Raw genomic sequence first — 23,313 nt, forward strand, 5'->3', positions numbered from 1 at the left:
ATACTAAGTTTTTCAAAAATTCAGACCATCTAGCAGTAGTAGAATTAGTTACCTTGAGTAAAGTAGTGATATATTCCAACTCCTGCCATGGTTTGTTCTTCAAATTCTCTTGAGTAAGCCTCAACCTTCTTACACACTTCAGAAAATAAATCAATTTTTCACCAACTAGATCATTCACAATCTGTACTGATATACTTTTATGCAAATCTTCAAGTTTTGTATTATCCCCAATTCCTGTCAGATTTCTAGGTTCCCTTAGAATTAAAGCATCGGCAACATAATTATCAGCATTTGGAAGTCCAAAGCCACTTCTTCTATCGACTCTTCTAGACTGAGAGTTTCCACTATAGATCTTGTTCATAGTCTCAGAAGAATCTCTTACTGGTACAGGTGTCTTGTTTCCCAATAGTAGCTTCTTCTTTTCTTCCAAAGTGAATTCTGGCATATCAAAGTTTAAGTTCTCTGAATCAAGATTTGTGAAATTAACTTGTATTTATCTTGAACTGTCAACAATTTGAGTAGTATCAGTGGTTGTGACTGGTTGAGCTTCACCAATTATTTCTTCATCAACTTGAGCATTGTCAGAGGTTGGTATCAGTTTTAACTTTTCATCCCAATCAGCTCTAGGAATCATTTTTCTTTTCTTCTGGAACTGCATGGCTTCTTCTTCTTCAATCTTCTCTTTATCAACACTATCATAAGCTACAACTACTGAATAGATTGGATCTATCAGTGTTTGAGATTTTGAAACTTTAGATGCTGATTTTTTCTTAAATTTTGCTTTAGGCTTTGGCTTAGATTTCTCACCAATCTTCTCTTTCCCTTATAACTCCTGTCAACATATAAAATTGCTTGAGACCTTAAAGGCCTTTCAGTATCAGCTTATCTGACCTCCTTGATTACTACTCCTTTTGTAGGTCTGCTATCAGGAACATCTTCATAAGGTGAAATAGAATCAGTATTTGCTGATCTCAAAGATTTGAATTCTTCCTCAAAAAGGCTAAGTTGTTCCAAATCAACTCCAGGATTTTTCCTTGCAAATATTCTTCTACTTACCTCAGAAACAAAAGCTTGAATCTTTGGATCCTTGTAGAATAAAGTTATTTTCTTCCCTTTCACCTTCAGTGTTTGTAGATACTGGCTTACTTTAGCACCAGCATTTCTATTTCTAGAATGCCTTAGTCATCATCAGCATTTATGACTTTCAGAGTTTGCTAAGATTCAGTGGCAATCATAGTCAGTTCCCTATTTTGCACAGTCTTTGAGACTTGCCTTCCAGATCTTCTCCTCTCTCTCCACCTTGTCCATATTGACTAGTGGTTTTAGGTGTACCACTAGTACCAATCAGATCTCCACCTTGTCCTTTCAAGACCAACTCCCTCTATCAATTTGAGCTGCTTGCATTTAGATTTCAATATTTTGAGTTGCTTGCATTTAGATTTCAATATTTTCTCCCCTTTTTTGGCATCATCACCAAGTAGGAGGGAAATATAAGCTCCATTGACTGTTGTATGTTATCCAATTGACTTGACATCTTTGCTTGCTTAGCTTCCAACTTAGCTTGGTTGGCTTCCAATTTTTCTTGTCTAGTAAGGATACGCCTCAACTGTTTGGTCATCTCATGGGAAGCAGTAATCCTGGTTTCCAAGAAGGATTTATTGAGCTTGTCAATCTTAGACTTAGTATTAGCCTGAGTATTCTGAATAGTCTTGATCATAAGTGAAGAATCTTTGAGATGAGCAAGGAAGTCAGGATTTATAATTTTCTGCTATGCTATCTCTAAATGTTTAGAATCATTAGAAATAGAGATTGGATAGGAGAAATCCTTCCATTAGAATTCCATTCAGCAGCAGCATATTCCTCCTCATTCTTAGCTTGCAACTAAACTAATTTCTGCTTATTTTCCCATTATGTTATACCTTTAGGAAAGATAACTTCATCAAGATCTTCATCAGAAAGAAGTTGTACATTAATATCTCTTCCATCACTAGGTTCACTCTCATGACCAGATTCTGCATCAGCAACTGGCTCCTGATCAAACTGTGCTACTTCATCTTCAACATCAGCATTTATCAGATTATCAGGATTTGGAGCAGTATGTGATCCAGTTGCTTCAAAAACTACCATGTCCTCAATATTTAACTCCAAATCTTCAATAATAGTGGCCATATGAGGTAGAGCTTCAGTATTATCTCCAAGACCTCAGTACCAGTTGAATTCTGGGGAGAGTCTGCAATGATGGATTCATGTTTAATGGACTGTTCTGCATCTACATCACTAGCAAGAACAGGGAGAATAATAGAAGGTGGAATGAAATATTAAGTGGATTGTCCTTCAGCAAGAACATGGATTATTACAGTAGATGGCATCGATATGTGAGTGGACTGTAGGAAAGTATCAGTATAGACCTGCAGGAAGAATGTCAGCACTTAGTACATCAGAGTTTATCTGAGGGTCTATAAACTGCTGTTCAGCAGTTGTTTCTTTAGTACTCTGTGCACCTGCAAAAATTTTAACAAAATTACTTAAATCTCTATTTTCTTTTAAAGTAGTCTCACTACTCCTCACACCACTCATCTCATGACTTTTGATAGTCAGTGTTTCCTCACAAGGATTAACTAAATCCTGATGCTCATCTATCTCTCATTTTTCCAGGTAAGGATCATGCCTCTCTTTAATTCTGTTTTTCTCTAAATCTATTCTCTTAGTATCACAAGAAAGGCTCAGAGTTTGTTGTCCTACAGAAATAAAAGGTGGTTGAGAAGAGTTGTATGTGATTATATGACTAGAGTTATTCCTTTGTAAAGGTCTAATCACATTCATTTCATCAGGATTCATAGAACTAAAAATAAATGCTGATAATACAAAATCAGTATTTAAAGTAAATGTTGATAAATATGGATCGGTATTTATACCTCGTGCTTCTGAAGGATTGACTTCTATGTATACATCCAATTGAGGTAATGATAAAATATCAGCAGATTGTGGAGTTGGATGTATCCTTCCTGTTCTTTTGCTCAATACTTGAGACAGATGGAGTCTGGATCTCTAGCTCATAATCAGATGACTTGTTGTCATTAACAACTAGTGCACTTGTTCCATCAACAATATGCCCTTGACCAATTCTTAAAGTGCATAAAATGAATTAGTCTACAGATGATAATTAAATTATATTCAAGTGATTATTCATATATATATATTCACAATATATATATCTCCCACTATTTTTATCAAATCAATATCCCTAACTATTAATTCAGAAATAATATCTTTTATATCCTTTCTAGTGAGCCAAGATCCATATTTCACCATGTGTTAGGTCAGTTTTGGCTTTTCTCTTAAAATATTATAATTTAGGTAGACAACATTTGTCAATTATATCAACTACATAACTCTTGGATAGCTTGGTGGAACAATATTTGTTCACATTTATCTAACAAATCTCGCCAAACTCTATACTTCTAAGTTCACAATCCTATTGTGGTAACATAGTTAAGTCAAACACAATAGTCAAAAAGTATAAATATACTTCAACAGATCTCCCACGATAGATGTGAGTACTTCGCTTTGGCGAACCCACTCCTTATCGATCTAGGGGTTAACACATTGGACTCATTAGAAGGCATCTAATCAACTTAATATTAACTTTAAGGTTTTGTTAATTTTAAAATGATCATTAACACATAATAAAGAGATTCCAAATTTTCCTTGAATAAAATACTTCAAATCAATACTCGTCAATGGTTTGATTTCCAGGTAGTGAGGGAGTCACAACGGTCTCGCTTAAAACCCACAACCTTACAAGTTCAATGAACCCGCTTTTGACAAAATCGCCCCGTATCGGAAATAAAGAAGATTAGTATTTTATTCCGTGTTTCATAAACACGAAAATCTCATAATCGTTTATTTATTTTAAAATCTTGAATCGCTACAAATTTTATCTTGTTTAGTAAGCATGGCATGGGTGTCGTATCTAATACATAAATTCTTAATCTAATTCGGCATGGATCATTAAACTACTCTACACATACATTCATCATATGAGCATATATAGGTAAAGTACAACAAAGTAAATGTGGTTGGTTATGGCTTCATCCTATGTAATGATGAAGATCTAGGTCACTCTAAGGTGGTAAAATCAATACAAGCTAACTATCACATGTCTTCTTTTCTTGAGTTGCCTCCTTGTATTGCTTCCTTGGATGACCTCCATGAAATTGTCCTTTCTTGATTTTTAAGTCTTCATGTATTCATGTGCATTACAATAATAAAATATAAAAACTAATATAATGAACTTACAAGAAAAATTCGAGCTACATTCGAGATTTAATAATTACAAGATCAAACGACATGCAAGCCGTATTTAAAAACCAAAACCATTAACCTAAAGGTCATAAGCCATAACCATCCACCATGCTCAATTAATACTAAAGAATATGTTAAAACACATAATCTAATCATAACATATCATGCCCATCATGATCAAATCATAAAAATAAAATATGGAAAAAATTAGAAAAATTAGAATCAAATTCTAAGAACATTAAATTGCTGTTTACAGGAAGTAAACGGCGCAAACGCTTTACAGACAAGTCGATGATAGCTTTAGCTATTTGTTTTATTCAGACGCTCGATTCCATATGGAATAAGGTATTTGTTCGCCAAAATCGGACACCAAACCCAGATTTCAGAGAATCTGCAACATCTGATTCAGAATCCATATCTAATACGATTCTCATAATAAGAACAAATATAATCATGTATATATCAGTATACATACAGATTATATTATCATCATATGATTATAAAACTCACATGAATATCGTATATTCAAATCATACATATATAAATATATTGTATCAACATCAAAACATGGAAAATCACGCACATGCTTGTATATCAAAAACGGTTAAACACATAAATGAATTAAACACTTTCGCAAATAACTCTGATTCTATTGAAGGGTTTCGATCACATAAACACAACGGAAATGATGTAAAATTAAATTAAAATCAGAATAAAATCGAAACCTTATACAGGATCCATGCGAAATTAGATATTTAATTCGTAGTAAGAATCTTTACCTTAAAGAAGCTTTCAAAGTTCATTAATGGAGAATTAATGGATTTCCAAACCTTGTTGAATCCCCATATATCCCGCTCTCGCGATCTACGCTCTACGATATCCACACGAACGCTTTTCTTGAAGGATTGATATGTACTAGCACTCGAAAACTCCATCTCTACCTCTCTTCCTCTTTCTCCTTGAACAGCTAGGGTTTTGTAAACAATATATTCTTTTTTATGAATCAGCCCTCAAAGAGTTTATATAGAGAGAAGAATGAGTTTTCTAATTATAATCTAATTATAATAATACTAATCTGAAATCCCAATTTATTATTTAATTAAGTCACACTTAATTAATTAATAACTTGTTTCAGAATTAGTTTAAGTAATTTATCTATTTTATTTATTTATTTAATTAAGTCATACTTAACTAATATTATAAATAAAAGAAATTACTTATTTAATTTAAATTCATAATTAAATTATTTCTCCTTCAAGCATTATTAATGTGTGACCCTGTAGGTTATTATTACGTTGGCAATAATTTTAATATCTCATATTATAATTATAAAGAATGAGCAGCATCTAGTAATACATCATTGCTACCCAAGTAATAATAATTAAATCGGTGATTCGATTAAACATTTCGAGAATAATGTACAATATAATATAATCCCTTTAACCACATATTATAGATTAAAATAGAGGCATGTAATGTGTCATTCTCGTCATAGTATAATCCGGGTTTCCCTGATCAATGGGTAGACTATCGTATTAAATCAACATTTGATCGTGGCCACGCATTTCATAGTCTAGCTTACACAAGGGGCAAATAATATCACTCTTTAAACTAGGAGGGTTAAATTCTTTCTAGATCATTCATATTTCTCATAAGATTCATAATATACCCGAAATACACTTTTATCATTACCCGGTCAAAGACAACTTTTAATATAATCAAAGTACATTAATTTTGGTATAAAAATATAATGATTTCAAGTCTAATGACCATTACATCATTATCACAGTGAGAATTACTTATGACACAATAGACATGTAAAATCTCACATTGGGTCTGTCCAACACCATGTACACTTACATCTGCCTATGTTTTTTACTTTAGTATCACTATACCTATGATCAATGAGATGTGATCATCAGTCAACAAACACACTAGTATTAATGCATTATTATTGTCCCTTAATAATAATACTCGACTAGGGAACTTTAGGAATATTGATACTATTCTCATAATCCCATTTCTAAGTTACGTACTTAGAGATATAGAATTCACATCATACTCCAAGGATATTTATTAATTTAACATTTATATCGCAGTAAATTAAGACATAATAAATTATAAAGGAAATAATCGATAGAATATAAATATTAATAATTCAAATGTCTTAAAAACTAAAATATTATAGTGTTGTCTCTAGGGCACAAACACTAACAGATCATTCCTTTTTCTAAGATTATTATTTTCAGATTTAATCCTAGCATTCTCAAGAGTTTGATCCCTATAACTAACATGCAGATATTTAAGAAATGGTCTTAATTCACAAATATCATCAGTATCAAAGACAAGTGTGGTTTGATGCACCTTTAATTCAGCAATGTCATCCTCAGTATCAACATTTGCCATGAGAGCATAGTTAACATCATCATATGAGTCTGATGAGTCATTCCAGTTCTTCTTCTTTGTGATCAAGGCTTGTTTCTTCTCAACCTTTGGCTTTCTACAGTCAGTTGCAAAGTGTCCAACCCCATCACAGTTGTAGCATCTTTCCTTTGACTTATCAAACTTTCCAGTTTTTGACCCCTTCACATCAGAGTTTCTTCTGTAATTCCTCTTATCAATGTTTGAGGAACCGGAGCCCTTCCTGGAAAACATCTTCCCTTTATTTAAGTTCGTGTAGACCATCTTCTTGAAGTTTTTGACCAAAAGAGCTGCCATGTGTTCAATGTCTTCATTGTTTCCATGATCACTTTCAGTGTCTGATTCACTATCAGAGTTTGAGTCACCATCAGAGTTTAATGACTCAATATCAGACTTTGCAATCATAGCCTTACCTTTGGAGTGGCCTTTTCTCCTGACTTTTTCCTTTGGCTTCTCTTCAACCTTAAGGGAAACTTGTCTTGCTCTTGGTCCTTTACTCTTGCTCCTTTATTCCATCTCCAGTTCATGAGTCTTTAGCATGCCACAGATCTCATCTAGAGATATATCATCCAGTTCATAATTATCCCTAATTGATGTGACCTTTAAGTCCCACTTTTCAGAGAGTGCAAGAAGGAACTTCAGGTTAGAGTCTTCCAGATCATATTCTTTGTCAACCAAGGAAAAGTCATTAATTAACTTTTAAAATCTGTCATAGATTTCAGTCAAGGACTCATCAGTTTCTGAGTCAAAGTGTTCATACTCCTGAGTCAGTATAGTCCTCCTATTCTTCTTAATAACAGTGGTTCCTTGACACTTGACTTCCAAAGTATCCTAAATCTCATTGATAGTTTTGCATCCAATAACTATATTAGATATAACACTGTCAAGACTGCTATGCAGAATATGTCCCACTTTTGCATTTTCATAATGGATGAAAGATCTTCAAGGGTATAGTCCTTCTTGTCCTTATCAACCATCTTTTCTTCTTGGCCAACAACAACAACAGCTATCTTTATTGACATGTGAGGACCATCATAGATCATGTTCAGATATTCAGGATCTGTTGCTTCCAGACATATGTCCATCTTCACTTTCCAGATTGGGTATTCATGTATTTTCAAGATTGGAAACTTGATAGCCTCATATCTACTCATGTGATTGCTGATTCTATTTATGGATGGTGGAGGTGGGAGGTTCTCTTGTACTTCTTTGTCTTCCATTAGTAATTTGTCTTTGAATCTTAAACTGTTTGTGTATCAACAGCAAGCTCTGATACCAATTGTTAGGTCCTTAACACAACTGTAGAAGGGGGTGAATACAGTTTATACAAATAAATCGAATTAAGTACTTAACAAAATGTAACAGTTTTGTATTGATTGATAAAAACTGATTAAAAAATTACTTTCTCAAAGGATGAACAATTATCCTTGAGAACTACTAGGTTACATAAAAGATATATCAATTCGAGACACATAAAATATAAACCTAATATGTTCTTATATACTGCACAGTTACACAACCAAATAAGGAATCATATTCTATTGCAATAAAAAATCCTAAAACATATCCATGTATTGATTGTTACAAAGAAAAGACCTACACCGACATGTATTCTGAATCCTATATTTCTTCCATATCTCCTGACTTTCAGCTGAAATGACCAAATACTGAAGTCAATTACTGATTAGAAAATGCTGATAACAAATGTTGATGACTTCACTTTCTGCTAACTCTGATATCAAATACTAATAATAAACTCTGATAGTTTATAAACTGATATCATCAATTTCTCCTAACAATGTAGGTGTCTATATATTAATTCTGTATGTGTATGAGATTTGAAATTGAATGCAAATCTAGCAAAATATAAATTATTTATAGTTTTCATAATTTGAAATTCAAAATTTAAAATATAACCAAAACAGGGTATGTGTTAACAAATAACGAATGATACGAGAAAATCATGGCAAGATCTTGATTGATAAATTTAAATTTGAATTTCAAAAAATATCTTTGATTAGTAAATTGGTCCAAATTAATTTAATTGAATAGTCATGGATCTAGTAAAATATACTTCCTCAGTCCCATTGAATTGTTTATGTTATTTTTTGGCACATTTTTCAATACTCGTTTAAAGTATAATTTCATAATATTTTTTTAATTTTTTTATCTGATTAAAAGTTTTATGTTTAAACTTTTATTCAAAAAAAATTTTAAAAAAAACATTATGAAACTATAATTTATAGAAGGGTCAATATGCGTGCAAATAGTATACGTAAACTATCCAGCGAGACGGAGGGAATATAATAATAAGGTCGTAGATAAATTTATTTACCCATTGAGTATATTTTGGAGTAGTCATTTGATTTTATAAATAACAAGTGAAATTGACAAAAGAGTATCGTAAAAATATATTCTATTGAATACCAAATTTATAAATGAGTACCCTAAATAAAAAAAAAACCCTAAAAATCTGTCGACTGTTGCACTCATACAGCCAGCGCTATGCCTGCATCAATTATCCGGAGTTGATCTGACCTCGGCCATCCGCATCAGTTCTCCTACCAAACACCAACTTTAATCAAGGTATACTTTTTACCAACTCCATCTGCTTCCTATTTATGAAATTTATTTTAATGAATTGTATTACATGTATTAATATTTGGACGTACGGGTTAAAATTTTGTTGGAAAGGAAATGTACTGAGGCCCTATTATAAATGCGACGAAGCTTTAACAAAAAGTGGATTAGAGACTAGCAACTTGCCAGTGGCCGATTGTCCAAGTTTTAGTAATTTAAGCCTCAAATAACAAATATTAAAAGTTATCTTTGCATCATTGTATGTTATTTATTTCTTCAAATTCGTCTCGCAGGATATTATGGTGGAGTTTGTTCGTGGTTGTGTGGATCAGTTATTCCCAAAAGAACTCGTATTTTAAACACTCTGCTCTAGGGTTTTAGGAGAAGCTACGAAGATGTTAGGTGTTGTACAACAAGAAGATATATCAGCAAATTGCCTGATGATCTGCTTTGTCAAATCCTCTCCGGCCTCGATTCTCGCACAGTAACGACATCCGTGTTATCAAAAAGATGGAAATATCTATGGACTACTCTTCCATGTCTCAACATTGAACCGATTCATTATGATTGGCTCAGTTATGATTATACTTTCAACTTTGTTACTAATGTTCTCAAATATCGCAATCAGGAACATGCGATTTCAACCGTTAATGTGGGTTGTCATCTTGTTATTGTTGGACAAACTTAGTATTTTAGACTAAGTTGTGAATCATTTTGAGACTCTATATGACACATTATGTGTTAGGGGTGTGTATTTATTGGAACGTATTCTCCTCTTCGAGGGAATTCCAAGGCATATTTACACGTTCAAAATGAGTAAAAGGTGAATGAGAACTGATGTTCCAAAGTTTTACCTTTTAATATGAAAAGTGGTTTTGTACCACATCAAGAGTAGCACAAACCTATTCCTTAGTTTTTCTTATAAATACCATGTACCACATCGAAAAACAAGTCCTTTCAAGCCTCTCTTTATAAATGGAGTCTTAGGGCATCAGTTTTATTAAGTCGAGGAAATAAGAGTCATCTCTTTCATTCTCGTTCTCTTTAATCTTAAATTTTTCCAATATTTCGGTGATAGTTCTCGGGCTCAGTTCAAGTTCACTGAGAGTATATTCGATCTATTGATTATACTAGTATCTCGTTTTATCCTGGGAAGCAGGTCGCTAAACACGGATGGTGCGGGATGAAACTGCTTTAAGGAGACAGTTTTCTGGACTCGAGATTAAATCCAATCTCTGTTTGTTTTCTCAAACCCTTCTCCTAATTTAATTGTTAATTCTCATATGCTTATGTGATTTAAGAATTAGCAATGTTCTTGTGAAGTAGTTATATATTCAATATATATATATATAATAATGTCTTTATCGTAAAAGATTGATAACAATATTGAAGCAGTTTTCTTCAATTTTCATACTTTCTTGTGAGTAGACGCAAAAGTCAATTTGATTGGTTAAATTGGATTTATTTATGGGTATATGAGTGGCCATTATTTGCCTCATTAATTAAATCAAATTTAGTGCGTTAATTTCTTTGATCACTTGTTGCCATGCGCTTGAAATTAATATAAATTTGATTTTAAGTGGTGCTTTGTTTAAGCATAACAGGTACGAGACAAAAGTAAGCACAAAATTGTTGGATAATTGGTTTCTTATAAGGCTATTGATGCTTTAATGGTTATTGATTTATGATCAACTTATATTAAAGTGGACATATTTGGTGACATCTCTCTCGGGTTGATCATTATAAATTGGTAGATTAAACCCAAATTTATAATTCGTCCATGTTTTCGCTATTAATGGATAGCTTATTATGTTTTGTTAACATGGTGATTGATAATATATATAAGCTAGAGTTTCTTAATTCTGAATTGATTTCGGAATTATCAGTATACTGATACAAGAATCGTATATGCTATAGTTTACATGCGTGTTTGCAAGTTCATAACATGATATTGCTATGCAATTAAATGATATGGCTACATAAATGTGACCCTCCATGATGGAACTTGATTATTTGGTGATTAATTTTTTAATCATTGTTGAGTGATGATAAGTCATCAATTATTATTGTTTAATCTTTAATAATGGAGTTATATCACAAACTTGTAATACTGGATAGAATGCAGTAACATGTTTGTTGTTAAATAATGTGACGAGTTGTGCAGGTGAAGTGAACCAGATTTACAATTGCTCAAGATTCTCCACATTAAAAAACCTAATGGGCCTGGAGTACAGGTTATGGGTGGGCACATAAATTATATTTTTCTGGTTGGATTTTTCCTCCAGTTAAATAGTAATTTCACGTGTTGGTGTTGGTCTGCTGCGGCAGTGACACACGAGGCTATTATAGTGATCCATATGATACTTAATACGATGAATATTGATATCAGTAATTATGTTGAACTTCGGAGAGAATCCGAAAAGTTGTTAACCCTAACGCATCAGTTGATCAAGGATCACTGAATGTGGGGTTATTGAAGATTTATGTTCTTCCATGGGCCTTTTCTGGTTGTACCAGTAGGTGAGCCAGAAATGTAGGTTCGTGTGAACCATGTAAATATTTTAGAGAAATTCGGTAATTGAATTTTTAATGATAAGAACCACGGGAAGTTCTTTAAACATGATATTAAAATCTTATAGGTTTTAATGAATGACGTAAAACCTGCTCAGATGAGAGGCAGTGACACGATACGTGTTTACTGTCTGGTTTGATAGTAAAACATTTATCACTCGTACTCGTAGTCGAGTCAATATTGAAGCTAAATAGAGAGATTTGTGCTCTATAAACTCAAGGGTAAATCCAACTTAATACAGATAATTAAGATGGTAGTGAATAAATTTGATGATGAATAATCACCGGGCAAATTCTGTTTGCAACGTGAATATTCATGAGGTCGTTACACCTTACTCGCATTAAATAAATGGAGTAGATGCATGCTTGAGTTGCGCTCTGAGAGAGATGCAAAACAATTGTGATCAGCTCAGACTATCACTGAATTTGAGGATATTAGTTACGAAGGGCTAATCGTTCCTTAAACATGATACCACAGAAGGAAATAATTAAATTTCCTATTAGTTTTGGAATGTTTTCTGACATTCTGTAAAATATTAAAATTGTGGGGTATCTAAAATAGAAAATTATTGAATTTTCTATGAATAGTGGAATGTAATTAAACATTCTTAAAAATAATTGAAATGTGGGGGTATCTCGAAACTTGATACCAATACCTCTGTTGGTAGCATGAGATCCAAAATTAATTGAGATATTTTGGATGGATACATAGACAATGGTTGAGTCTAATAATATCCGATATCTGAATCTAATTTTTGAGATTCGTAAGAATACTATTACAGAGTTTAGGAATGCTTATGCGATAAGCTAGTAGATCCTAGTAGATCTGTAATTAAAAGTCATCTAAATGAACTTACAGTTATTGGATGAATGTGAGGATGAACCTGCAGAGAGCAAAAGACTTGGATAATTGCTAGTCCCGAATGTCTTGATAATTTGCTTGAAGGTGAACTCGTAAATTTAATAGAAGCAATGCGCTTCTCGTATAATTCCTTGATAAGTGAATATATCAAGAGAAAATTTGACTATTATTGAGAGTCAATAAATCAAGATTTTCTAGCACGTGTACTAGAAAATGGATTGTGCATGTTCTCTCTATGTCCTTTGTGGGGGAAAGGATGTTAAGAAATAGAGAGAGTGGTCCTGTTTGACAGAATCTTGTTTAAAAAATATATAGATCTTCTTACGAGATAGAAGCATTAGGACCCAAATGAATTTTCAAATTGGGAAAATATATCTGGGTCTGAAGGAAGTATAAGGTCAGACTGATAATAAAATATTACAGTCAAAAGTGATGACCTTATATAATTTATGAAATATTCTCGAGTTTTGAGAATAAGGTTCAATAAGATGATACTAAAATTATCGTATTGTGAAATTTAAAAGTGGATCAATGAATATTGAGATGGTCTTTCTAAATAGATATTTGGAGAAATATCTATTTACGTGAACCCGAGGGTTGCTCTAGATAAAGCAAGAGTAGAAAATCTGTATTTTCGGTGATCATGTTGAGTGAAACAACATTGACATGAAATAATGGCATATTAAATTTGATATTGCTATGATAAGCAATGGCTTCAAATAAATGACATGGTTGCCATTTTGAGGACGCTCAAAATTGGTTGCTATGTGAATAAGGATTGCCAGTTTAAGGACGCTTAAACTCGGTAATGATGCAAACTGAAATTGCTGGTTTTTGGGACGCTAAAAGCTGATAATATCAATAACAAGTGAAGCCTTAAGTAATAACTAGTAAAGTTATTTCATAAATGTGAAATATGTCAATATGAGATGTCAAACTGATTCAAAATCAGAGAATTGACAAGTGTGCATATGTTATTTATACATGATATGCAAGTCATAATTGATTGCATGTGAGTGATCTGATCATTACGAGAAGTAATGACAAGAGGATCATCTCTGAAAATCTTGATGAGATTGAAAAGTTTTGATTTGAAGATTACATTCTTCGTGACTTTAAAATTTTTAAATGATACATGTCACATGTTGGTGATGTGAATTTTGAAGAGATCAACGAAGCTAAAATTGTCATAGCTAAAATGAATTTATATTTATCCAAGCGTAGATGAACAAGGATCTCTCAAGAAAGATTGCAAGTCTGTTGTACTTTTTAAAATTGTACAAAATTAGACATAGGCTACACAGTTGGTAAACTGTGTAGATGCATGAGTACAATGGAAATTGGTCACTTGGAAGTGATTGCAATGAGATTTAAGGTGTATGATATGTGCTCGTGAGCTTGGACTGCAATACGAAAGATATCTAATTGTACTATGTGAATATAGTATGTAAATTAGATATTTGACTTTAAGACCTTAAAAGTCATTCGAGAATACATTTCACACTTAGCAGCCGTGTCATGGAAATCCTAAACTTAGCTCGATTCATGATGGAATACGAGTTTGGTGCATAAAATAAATGCAGTTAAAAGGCTGAATAGCCACTTTGTAAGGATATTCCTAAATGACAAGGAAAATGTGTCTTCAATATGCATATATCGTGTAAACAATATGCAAATTGGGAGTTCACATTATTGTGTATGAAATGGTATGTCTCACATCTATGATGAAGACATAATACCATTAAACAACTATTCTCAACGAGAATTATATGATTGACTATGTAAAGTCAAACGATAATGTTTGGATCCACTAACCAGATGGTTAAACTGAGTGAATCTGTTTAAGCCAAGGGAATCTAGTTAGACCGAAAGATAGTTGTCAAATCATCGAGAGGAATGAGCCTTGCCTATTGCTTAACGGCGTCATGGTGAACACCCAACCTTGCTGACTAGAGATCCCAAGAACTTGGTTCAATGGGACAACTAAATCATGATGACCAAATCACTGTGGGGGTAACCCCTGGCCTATTTCTATGATGATGAAACAGTGAGACCCGTAAGGTACGAGGTTAAGCTTTATGCTTTTAATGATCTTTGACGAATACAAGGATTTCAAGTTTGAATACATAATATTCGGTTGAGTAAATGCGGGTTACTCTATAAGATAAAGATCACCTATGTAAGAGAGAAGTATGGCCGCTTCAAATGAGAATTGCGAGGCACAATTTTTTAGAAACTCTTGCAGAACCAGGACGATGTTCCAGGGCCAAAATGGACATAATCATGAGAACTGAATGAGTCAGGAAAGATATAGTGATGAGTATGTCATCGTTTACACAAACGGTCGAACAGTTCAAGGACATCGCGTCATACTGTCTACCAGTAAAGTCGATATACTTATTCAGGTGAAGGTTCAAGGAGCATTCTCTACCTATCGTATACTATATCTAACCGCCGGAACTATCACCAAGTCAAGCTCCGCGTCTGTCTGTCTATGTGGTGCGTGCTACTGGACCATCAATCTCATTTGTGGGGGATTGTTGGACAAACTTAGTATTTTAGACTAAGTTGTGAATCATTTTGAGACTCTATATGAGTGAGACACATTATGTGTTAGTGGTGTGTATTTATTGGAACGTATTCTCCTCTTCGAGGGGATTCCAACGCATATTTACACGCTCAAAATGAGTAAAAGGTGAATGAGAACTGATGCTCCAAAGTTTTACCTTTTAATATGAAAAGTGGTTTTGTACCACATCAAGGGCAGTACAAACCTATTCCTTAGTTTTTCTTATAAATACCATGTATCACATCGAAAAGAAAAACAAATCCTTTCAAGCCTCTCTTTATAAATAGAGTCTTAGGGCATCAGTTTTATTAAGTCGAGGAAATAAGAGTAATCTCTTTCATTCTCGGTCTCTTTAGTCTATTTTTCCAATATTCCGGTGATAGTTCTCGGGCTCAATTCAAGTTCGTTGAGAGTATATTCGATCTATCGATTATACTAATATCTCGTTTTATCCTGTGAAGCAGGTCGCTAAACACGGATGGTGTGGGGCGAAACTGCTTTAAGGAGACAGTTTTCTGGACTCGAGATTAAATTCAATCTCTGTTTGTTTTCTCAAACTGTTCTCCTAATTTAATTGTTAATTGTAATATGCTTATGTGATTTAAGAATTAGCAAAGTGTCTAGAGTATGCACTTTCTCACAGTGTTGAGGATTTGCGCATACGTAACGGGGAGTTCTATCCTACAGAATCTGGTTATCCTTGTCTAAATTCTGCAGTCATTAAAACCCTGCATCTCATAAATTGCAGAGGTATAGTTCCGTCGGATAAGTGGACGTTGCCCGCTTTAACCTCTTTGCATCTTGAGGATGTTTATGTTGTCCAACAAATTTTGAGATTTGAGAATCTGAAGGATTTGACTCTGGCTGGAAACTCCGTAGGTTCTTTTAGTTTCACCATAGATTGTCCTAATCTCAAAATTCTCACACTGGCCCCGAATTTTCGGCATAAGGTTGTTGTTTCTGCGCCAAATCTATTATGCTTCAAATATTGGTCTCAACATGTACCTGAAGGCTTCTCTGCTGGGGATGGATTCCCTTGTATAAAAGAAGTTGATATTGATTTTCATATTAAGGACAACATCGTGAGGTGTTATAATGACAAGATGAGAAACAACGCTATGAAGAATTTGGCTACTATATTGAATGCCGTCAGGGAAACTCCGTTTCTCAGACTTACAATTGAAACAATACAGGCATCCTTTTTTGCTTTCTCTTACTTGAGGCTTTAGTCAATACTATATATATTCATGTGATCAATAAGTTTAATGTATAATTATTCTGCATGTGTCCATTCATAAACTCTGCTTGTAAATTGATATTACTCCACTGTCGACATTAGTAATACAATTGAAATAGCTCATGAGATGTTTCAGAGTGACGGTGAGTTTCCTATGCCCAAGATAATTATCAATAAAATTGTTGCTTTTCCACGTAGTTACGGCTCAGAAGACTTTAAACGGTAAGGCAATTAGTTCATACGACGACAATTTAATAAGGGTTGTCAGAGAACTAATATTAGGAGACTTGATTTCTGAAGCCAGAAGGCTTCATGAATTTAAAAGATTATGGTCCTTGTGGGTACAGCGTGACGAATTTACAGAGGCTAGTTTAATCACTCAAAAACTCAAGCCATTAATTCTCAGTAGTAGGATTGGTGTTGTCAACATTTTAGGATGAGGCTGGAGGCTTTGGACTCTGCCAAGAAGTGAATTACAAATTGTAATTCATTTGTTAGATCCCAGTAGGATTATGAATAGGTAGGAACTTTCACCCTTGTGTGTTGTAATTGCTTTCGTTCTCATCTAATTTATGTTTTTTAAAGGCTTGTATATTGCTTGGGAATCTATATCCATTTTTTTATTTTCTAGATATAGGTGATGGTATATCTCTGTTTTCTTCTTCTGTTTGTTTAAAGAAATCATTCGCTACATGTACGCAATACTGCATTATTTTCAAAATTAGGTTGAGCAAATTCGGATCGATAGCTAGGTTAGGTGGAAACTAATTGTTATAAGCAGTTCAGGATTAAGTTAGTTGGAAAATAGGAGTGCAGTTTATGGATAAAACTACATAGTTTAAAAAAGTTAAATTTAGGAATTTTCCTCAAAGTAAGTTAAATGCATTTCACTGCTTAGTATTTGATTAATTATGTAATACAATTGAAGGTACTGTGATTAAACTTACATGTTTGTTTACCTTCCTAGGTGCTCCAGCAGTTTCTAGTATTTGCAGTACATCATCAGCCCTCTCCTTCTCCCTTTGGTAACCTCAAGTTTCTTCACCTGCACTGTCGAGGGCCATATATTGAGCCAACCAGCTCCGACAATAAATTGATCACCAGCTACTTGCTCGGAAATTCGCCTTCTGCACAGATCATCAAAGGTAAATAATTAATCTATGTAAATTGGTGATTTATGGATCAAGTCATGGTTTGAATTTCTAATGGACCCAAATATATGGCAATTTAGATGAATTAAATCCTAAATTTTAGTTACTAGCTACAAGAATATCAGCCTTTTCCGCGCATTTTAGAACTTCTGTTGAAAAGGACTTTTCCACCAGTCTTAATCTGAAGAATAAGTTAAACTGGTTAGCAGTTTTCAAACTAAACCTGAACAAGACCATGATTATTTTAAGGAAAATTACATCAAGTTGCATTATATGTTCATCTGACAAGCCCGAAATTATCATTACAAGGAAGGAATATTTTCCAAAACAACGCCATCAACCTATCATTGTCCGGTATGAAGGAAAATTCTTCTTTTAAACGAAAATTTTAGGCAAGAAAAGGATTCACGGACTGTTACCCGCACAGGCACTGAGGACTCTTAGGAAAAATTCACCATAATTGAATGAAAATATAGCTCAATTTATATCGTATAATAGCATAATCCTATCACTGTATTTTTATGTTGAAATAATTACTGAAACAATTATAAGTCATACGGTACTACCTATACTTCTGTTTTTTTATACCTCCATCATCTAGTAGTTTCGAGATGAATATTTGTGCAACTGTTATATATCATGTGCATCAAACATGCAATGCACTTCATTCAATTAGCCTCCAAATTTCAAACAATAAATTTTGTAGATTCACCGTGTTTATTTATCTCTTGTTTCCAACCATGCAGAACGGTTTAAACAAATTACCACAAATTTATATTTAATTATAACAGATGAAAGCATGTTTCAGGAAACAAGAAGTCAGAAAACCCATCCACTTATGAGAAGAAAGGATGAAGCAAGCATGTTTCAAGAAACAAGGTCTCAGAAAAACGGTCCACTTATGAAAAGAAAGGACCAAGCAAAGCCATTCGAAGTTTGACAGCAAAGGATGTTCTCTGAGTTTCTGCCCACATGATGATGAGAAATATGAGCATGACAATCTGAAGTTTCTATTTTGATTACTCATTGACAGTTCATTTTCTAGGCCAATCCTTTGCACTAGTATTTCATATTTCCAGCACAAGTTTTTAAGTTGAAGCATTGCAGCGAAGCAGACTGTTTGGGGGCTTGATATATTACTTGGGTTTAAAATTGAGACTTTGTACATTGGCATTTTTTATCATTCTTCTTCCTTTTCACGCGCTTATCTCATTATTTTTTGCCGGCACTTTAAAATGTTTCAAAGTTGATCACAATTCAGGAAGAACAGAATCCAATATTCGCTGGGTGACTTGTGGAAACGCTTATTCTGGAAAAAGATAGGATTTCAGTTTATTAGTTTGTATCAGACTTCCACAACCAGCCAGAAGTACAAGGGGATATTCCAATTAGAAAGCAGCTCGAAAACGTTTGGTGAGAAGGCGAAAAAGCAGGACTCAGCTATTTCTCCGGACATGTTCTTTTTTTTAAAAAAAAAAACAAAGTGGAGGGGTGTTGTTTTGGTATGTTTTTGGGTTTAATTCTAAGTTTGATTTATATGTTATAATATAGCTTTCGAAAAATAAATAAGAAGACGAGATTTTGGTGATGCTGAAAATCGCGTAAAGAGGTAAAAAACAGCAGGTGAGATGTCGTCCCAACAAGTAAATTTACTAATAAAGATTACAATCTTTGAGCTACAAGTACAAGACTAATACTTTATTTTTTTCTCGATCTGTCTGTCTGTGTTATTCACCCCCTCTGTCCTCTCTTCTTATAGTATGATAGTTATGTTCAAAAATCAACCCTATCCTCCAATGATCCTTATTTTTCTCCCTTGTCCACCTGCATGTTTGTTACTAGTTGAATTAGTCTTGCTGTCGTTATACAATTTATGCGGCTCTGTTTTGAATTCTTCTTTGGCCTCCTTCATTCACTAACCAACCCCCATGTCTCGTCCTTTGGCCCAACAAGTCTTAATCCAACCTATTTTTGTTTTGGCCCACTTGCTTATTACTTCATGACACAACAATAGCCCCTAAATTTATCAATTAGTTTAATTGATAAATTTATTCAACAGCTGCATTCTTTGAACCTGACACGCAACTCCTCGTTTCCCTCATTGTTTATCCCTCTTCCCAAGTGTATCCTTTAATCTTTTTTCACTTATCAAAATCCTTTCAAAACTTATCAAGTCCCAATCAATTTTATATAGCCTTCCTCCAAAACCCGTCCATTTTCATTTGCTTCTCACCTTCTCCTACTCCTTCAACCATGGTTAAAAAATATACTAAGGCATCTGCTTCCCGTAATGCTGATGTTTGTGACGATGTTAGTGAGAAATTAGAGTGGGTTCCTACTAACATCTTAGATCCCTGTGACAACAAAGCCAATAGTCTCAAAAAAGAGAAGTTCGAAGAGGCCAACCTTCTCTTCCACAGTGATGTTGTAGCTGTAATTCCTCCTCCCGAGGTGCATGCAGACGGGTATAAGGAAAATTGGGTCTGCTTCTACTATTATCCCTTCGAAATTGGCAGGGTATTTCCTCTCCCCAGCCTTGTTCTTGATGTTCTGAGCTCTCTCGACATCTCATGCTATCTGCATGGAGAACATTGGCGTGTCTGGAGGCCGTTGAATCCAAACATTCCCTGGGCATTGATATCAATGTCATCAAATACTCTTACGGGCTCAAGAAGTTTGGTGGTGGAAGGTATTGTTTTTCGAACAACTTGAAGGGGGTTGGAAGCTGGACTACTTCTTTGTTGACAAGAAATCTTTGGGTGAAGAAGCCGACTGCCTCCTTGATCGCTGAAATTCTAAAGGTTATTTCGAAATTCCCTTTCAATTTTCATTTATTTCCATTATATGTCGTGTTTTGTTTCTTCAATCGAGATGAATTTTTATGTTCCTGCCATATGTTCTTGTTTTTTGATGTCACCATATGTTCTTTTATTTTGCGTGCCACATGTCTTTATTCTTTCATCCTTTAACTGCATCAATCGTGTATATTGTAGAACCCAACTTTGACTTTGATGAGGAAATCACTGTTACTAAGGATGTTGTTGAGAAAATTATGGCTTTGCCCATTGCTTATAGATTGTGGCCGAATTGCCTTCATAGGCCTATTCGTAATGCCAGCCTTGTAGACGTCGATGATTATGTTATGAGGATGAAAAAAGGTAAGAAAAAAGATGAGCTTGATGGTGACGACAAGGTCGTTCACAAGAGTGCTGCCAGTAGAACTAGGAGCAAACTTACTATTAGCCATGTTGTCAAGCCGTCAAACTCTGTAATGAGTCTTTCTTCAGAATCACATGACAGCCCCAAAGACGAAGGGATCTAACTCGAGATGAGCTCCGGTCATGCCTATGCAAAAGGTATACGTCGCACCCTCATCTTGTTGTCGTATCTTTTCGCATGCATGTGTTTTTCCCTCATAATTTTAATGCATATTGAACACTTTTTCTTGATTGTAGAGTTCAAGCCACCCGTGATTAAACCTCTCCTAGTACCAAGTAAGGATTTGTTTTCGAGGAGATTTCGGGACGACAAATCTACTGGTACCGAGTCGTCTAAAGCCCCATTGTTGTTAAGTCCAACTCTCAGTCCACCCTTCAAGAAAACCAAAACAGGTCCCTCTAGTTCTTCCAATCATGACAAGTCTAACTCCTTCATGCCTCTTATATTTTATAGCTATGAGGTTGATGCTAAGTCGTCACAATTTGCCCCTCATTTGTGAGATCTCCTTCTTCCACAAAGCATAGATGGTTGTTCTGCTAGAGGTGTCAGCCAAACACTTGATGAGACATTTGGACACGCCTTTCATGTACAATCTAATCTCTATATATTTTTTATTGCACGTTGTTTCTTGGTCTTGTCTTATCCATTAATTTATCTTTCTTCCTCTGCAGGTTCTCTAAAATGCTATGGCTCTTCGTGAGCTTTATAAAAAGGAGTTTGAAAAGTTCTCCCAACTTGAAATGGAGCACAAGGCCTGTCCTGAAAAACTTCGTGTTGCACTTGAGAAAGCAGCTGAAAAACTCAAGATGGCTAAAGTAATTTAGAAGGAGTTTGACGAGTTTGCTACCAAAGTTCAATCCCTGGAATCTGAGATGCGTGAAGAAGCTAATGAGGTTTCTAAACAGAAAATCATGCGCACACGTGTGGAGACTATGTTGGAGTATTCTCATGGCGAGTGGAATGTATGTGATATGAAAGAGACAGTGAAGATCTACAATAGCAGTTTCCAGATGATGCCTTTGCAATTGATGATTTAGACTTTGCAGAGGGTGAGTTAAAGGCCCTTAATGAGGAGGATGAGCTTGTGGCCCCTCTTGCAATAATTTCTGCTAATCTTGTCCCAGGCGAAAATTGATTATTGCTTTATTATTGTGCAAACGTTGTTTTAAGTCATTTTGTTGAACTTGTTCTTCCTTATGCATTCCTGGTTTGCTCTGTCATGGGGAGTTGATGTCTTGCTTTATCAAACTTTATGTTCTTTGGAGAATTGAATTGTTTTGAATTGTTTCCTTACGTTGTTTGTCATGATTTATGCCATGTTATTTTCGATCATAACTAAATTTTCTCTTTATTTCTGTTTCAAGACATAAGATCATGTATATAAAAGATGTTTTAAGTTGTTACTTTGATGTATTGCAAATCTGTATATCTTGTTGTTCGTCGATGCCTGCATAGTAATGAGTTGCTAAGAGGCCTTCCTTGTCTTGAAGCGAACTCAAATGTGACTTTCACATGATGTTGAGAAGTTTTAGGATATCGTATCCCTTACTTGTCGTGTATTTCATGTATTTTTCTTTTTGTAAGAAGGTGATTTGTTAGCACGTGGTGAGGTGATCAGCCCCTTGCTGGTTTTTGGAATAATTACATTTCTATTCCAATTGTCAAGCATTTTTGTTTATTCCTTCACGGTTTTTATTTAGCTGATAAACAATTAGCATGCTAAAATCATGGAGTTGTAATGCAAAGAAATGATAGAAAAGAGCCACATGTTTTTATTTGAAAAATAAAAAGCACAAGGTGAAAATGAATACCTAAGAATGCAAAGTACGCACTAAATCCTAAAATAACAAGCGTCCTAATGACTTATTCAAACATAACTAAGTCCTATAAGACTAATTTATTATAGAGAGTGTTACATGTGTTATTTCTTCAAATGATGTGCATTCCAACTCCTTGGGACTTGGACACCGTCCAATGTTGACAATTTGTAAGCTCTTCGTCCTAAAACATCATCAATCAGGTAAGGTTCTTCCCATGTGTCAGCAAACTTGCCTGCATTCGTGTCCAAAGTGTTGGGGAACACTTTCCGTAGGACTAAGTCGGCGGTTACAAAGGTCCTTATGTGGATATTCGTGTTATAACTATTGGACACCTTGTGTTGATATGATGCTAATCGTAGTTTGGCCATGAGGTGTCCAAATTGTGTGTCAACTCAGCATGATTAGATTCGTATGTAGCTAGTCCATACCTTGTTGTAGGTATCAAGACTGCTTCCGTTTCATATACCAAGCTGAAAGGCGTCTGTCCTGTAGACGTCTTTGGGGTAGTCCTATCTGACCACAACACCCATGGTAGTTGTTCAGCCCATTTACCTTTGTATACATATAGCCTCCTGATA

The 23,313-nt window shown here is 34.5% G+C and overlaps 1 protein-coding gene across 1 annotated transcript; it reads left to right on the top strand.

The window, feature by feature from the left end:
- Positions 1-8,982: 8,982 nt before the first annotated feature.
- Positions 8,983-19,177, top strand: LOC141685819 (uncharacterized). The gene is made up of 4 exons (XM_074490899.1): positions 8,983-9,001; positions 15,915-16,501; positions 17,513-17,690; positions 18,505-19,177. The coding sequence occupies exons 1-4, from the start codon at positions 8,983-8,985 to the stop codon at positions 18,549-18,551; spliced, it is 831 nt and encodes a 276-aa protein (XP_074347000.1). The 3' UTR covers positions 18,552-19,177.
- Positions 19,178-23,313: the final 4,136 nt, after the last annotated feature.

Source organism: Apium graveolens, chromosome 9, assembly GCF_009905375.1.
Source record: "Apium graveolens cultivar Ventura chromosome 9, ASM990537v1, whole genome shotgun sequence".
In the NCBI taxonomy this organism is placed as follows: domain Eukaryota; kingdom Viridiplantae; phylum Streptophyta; class Magnoliopsida; order Apiales; family Apiaceae; genus Apium; species Apium graveolens.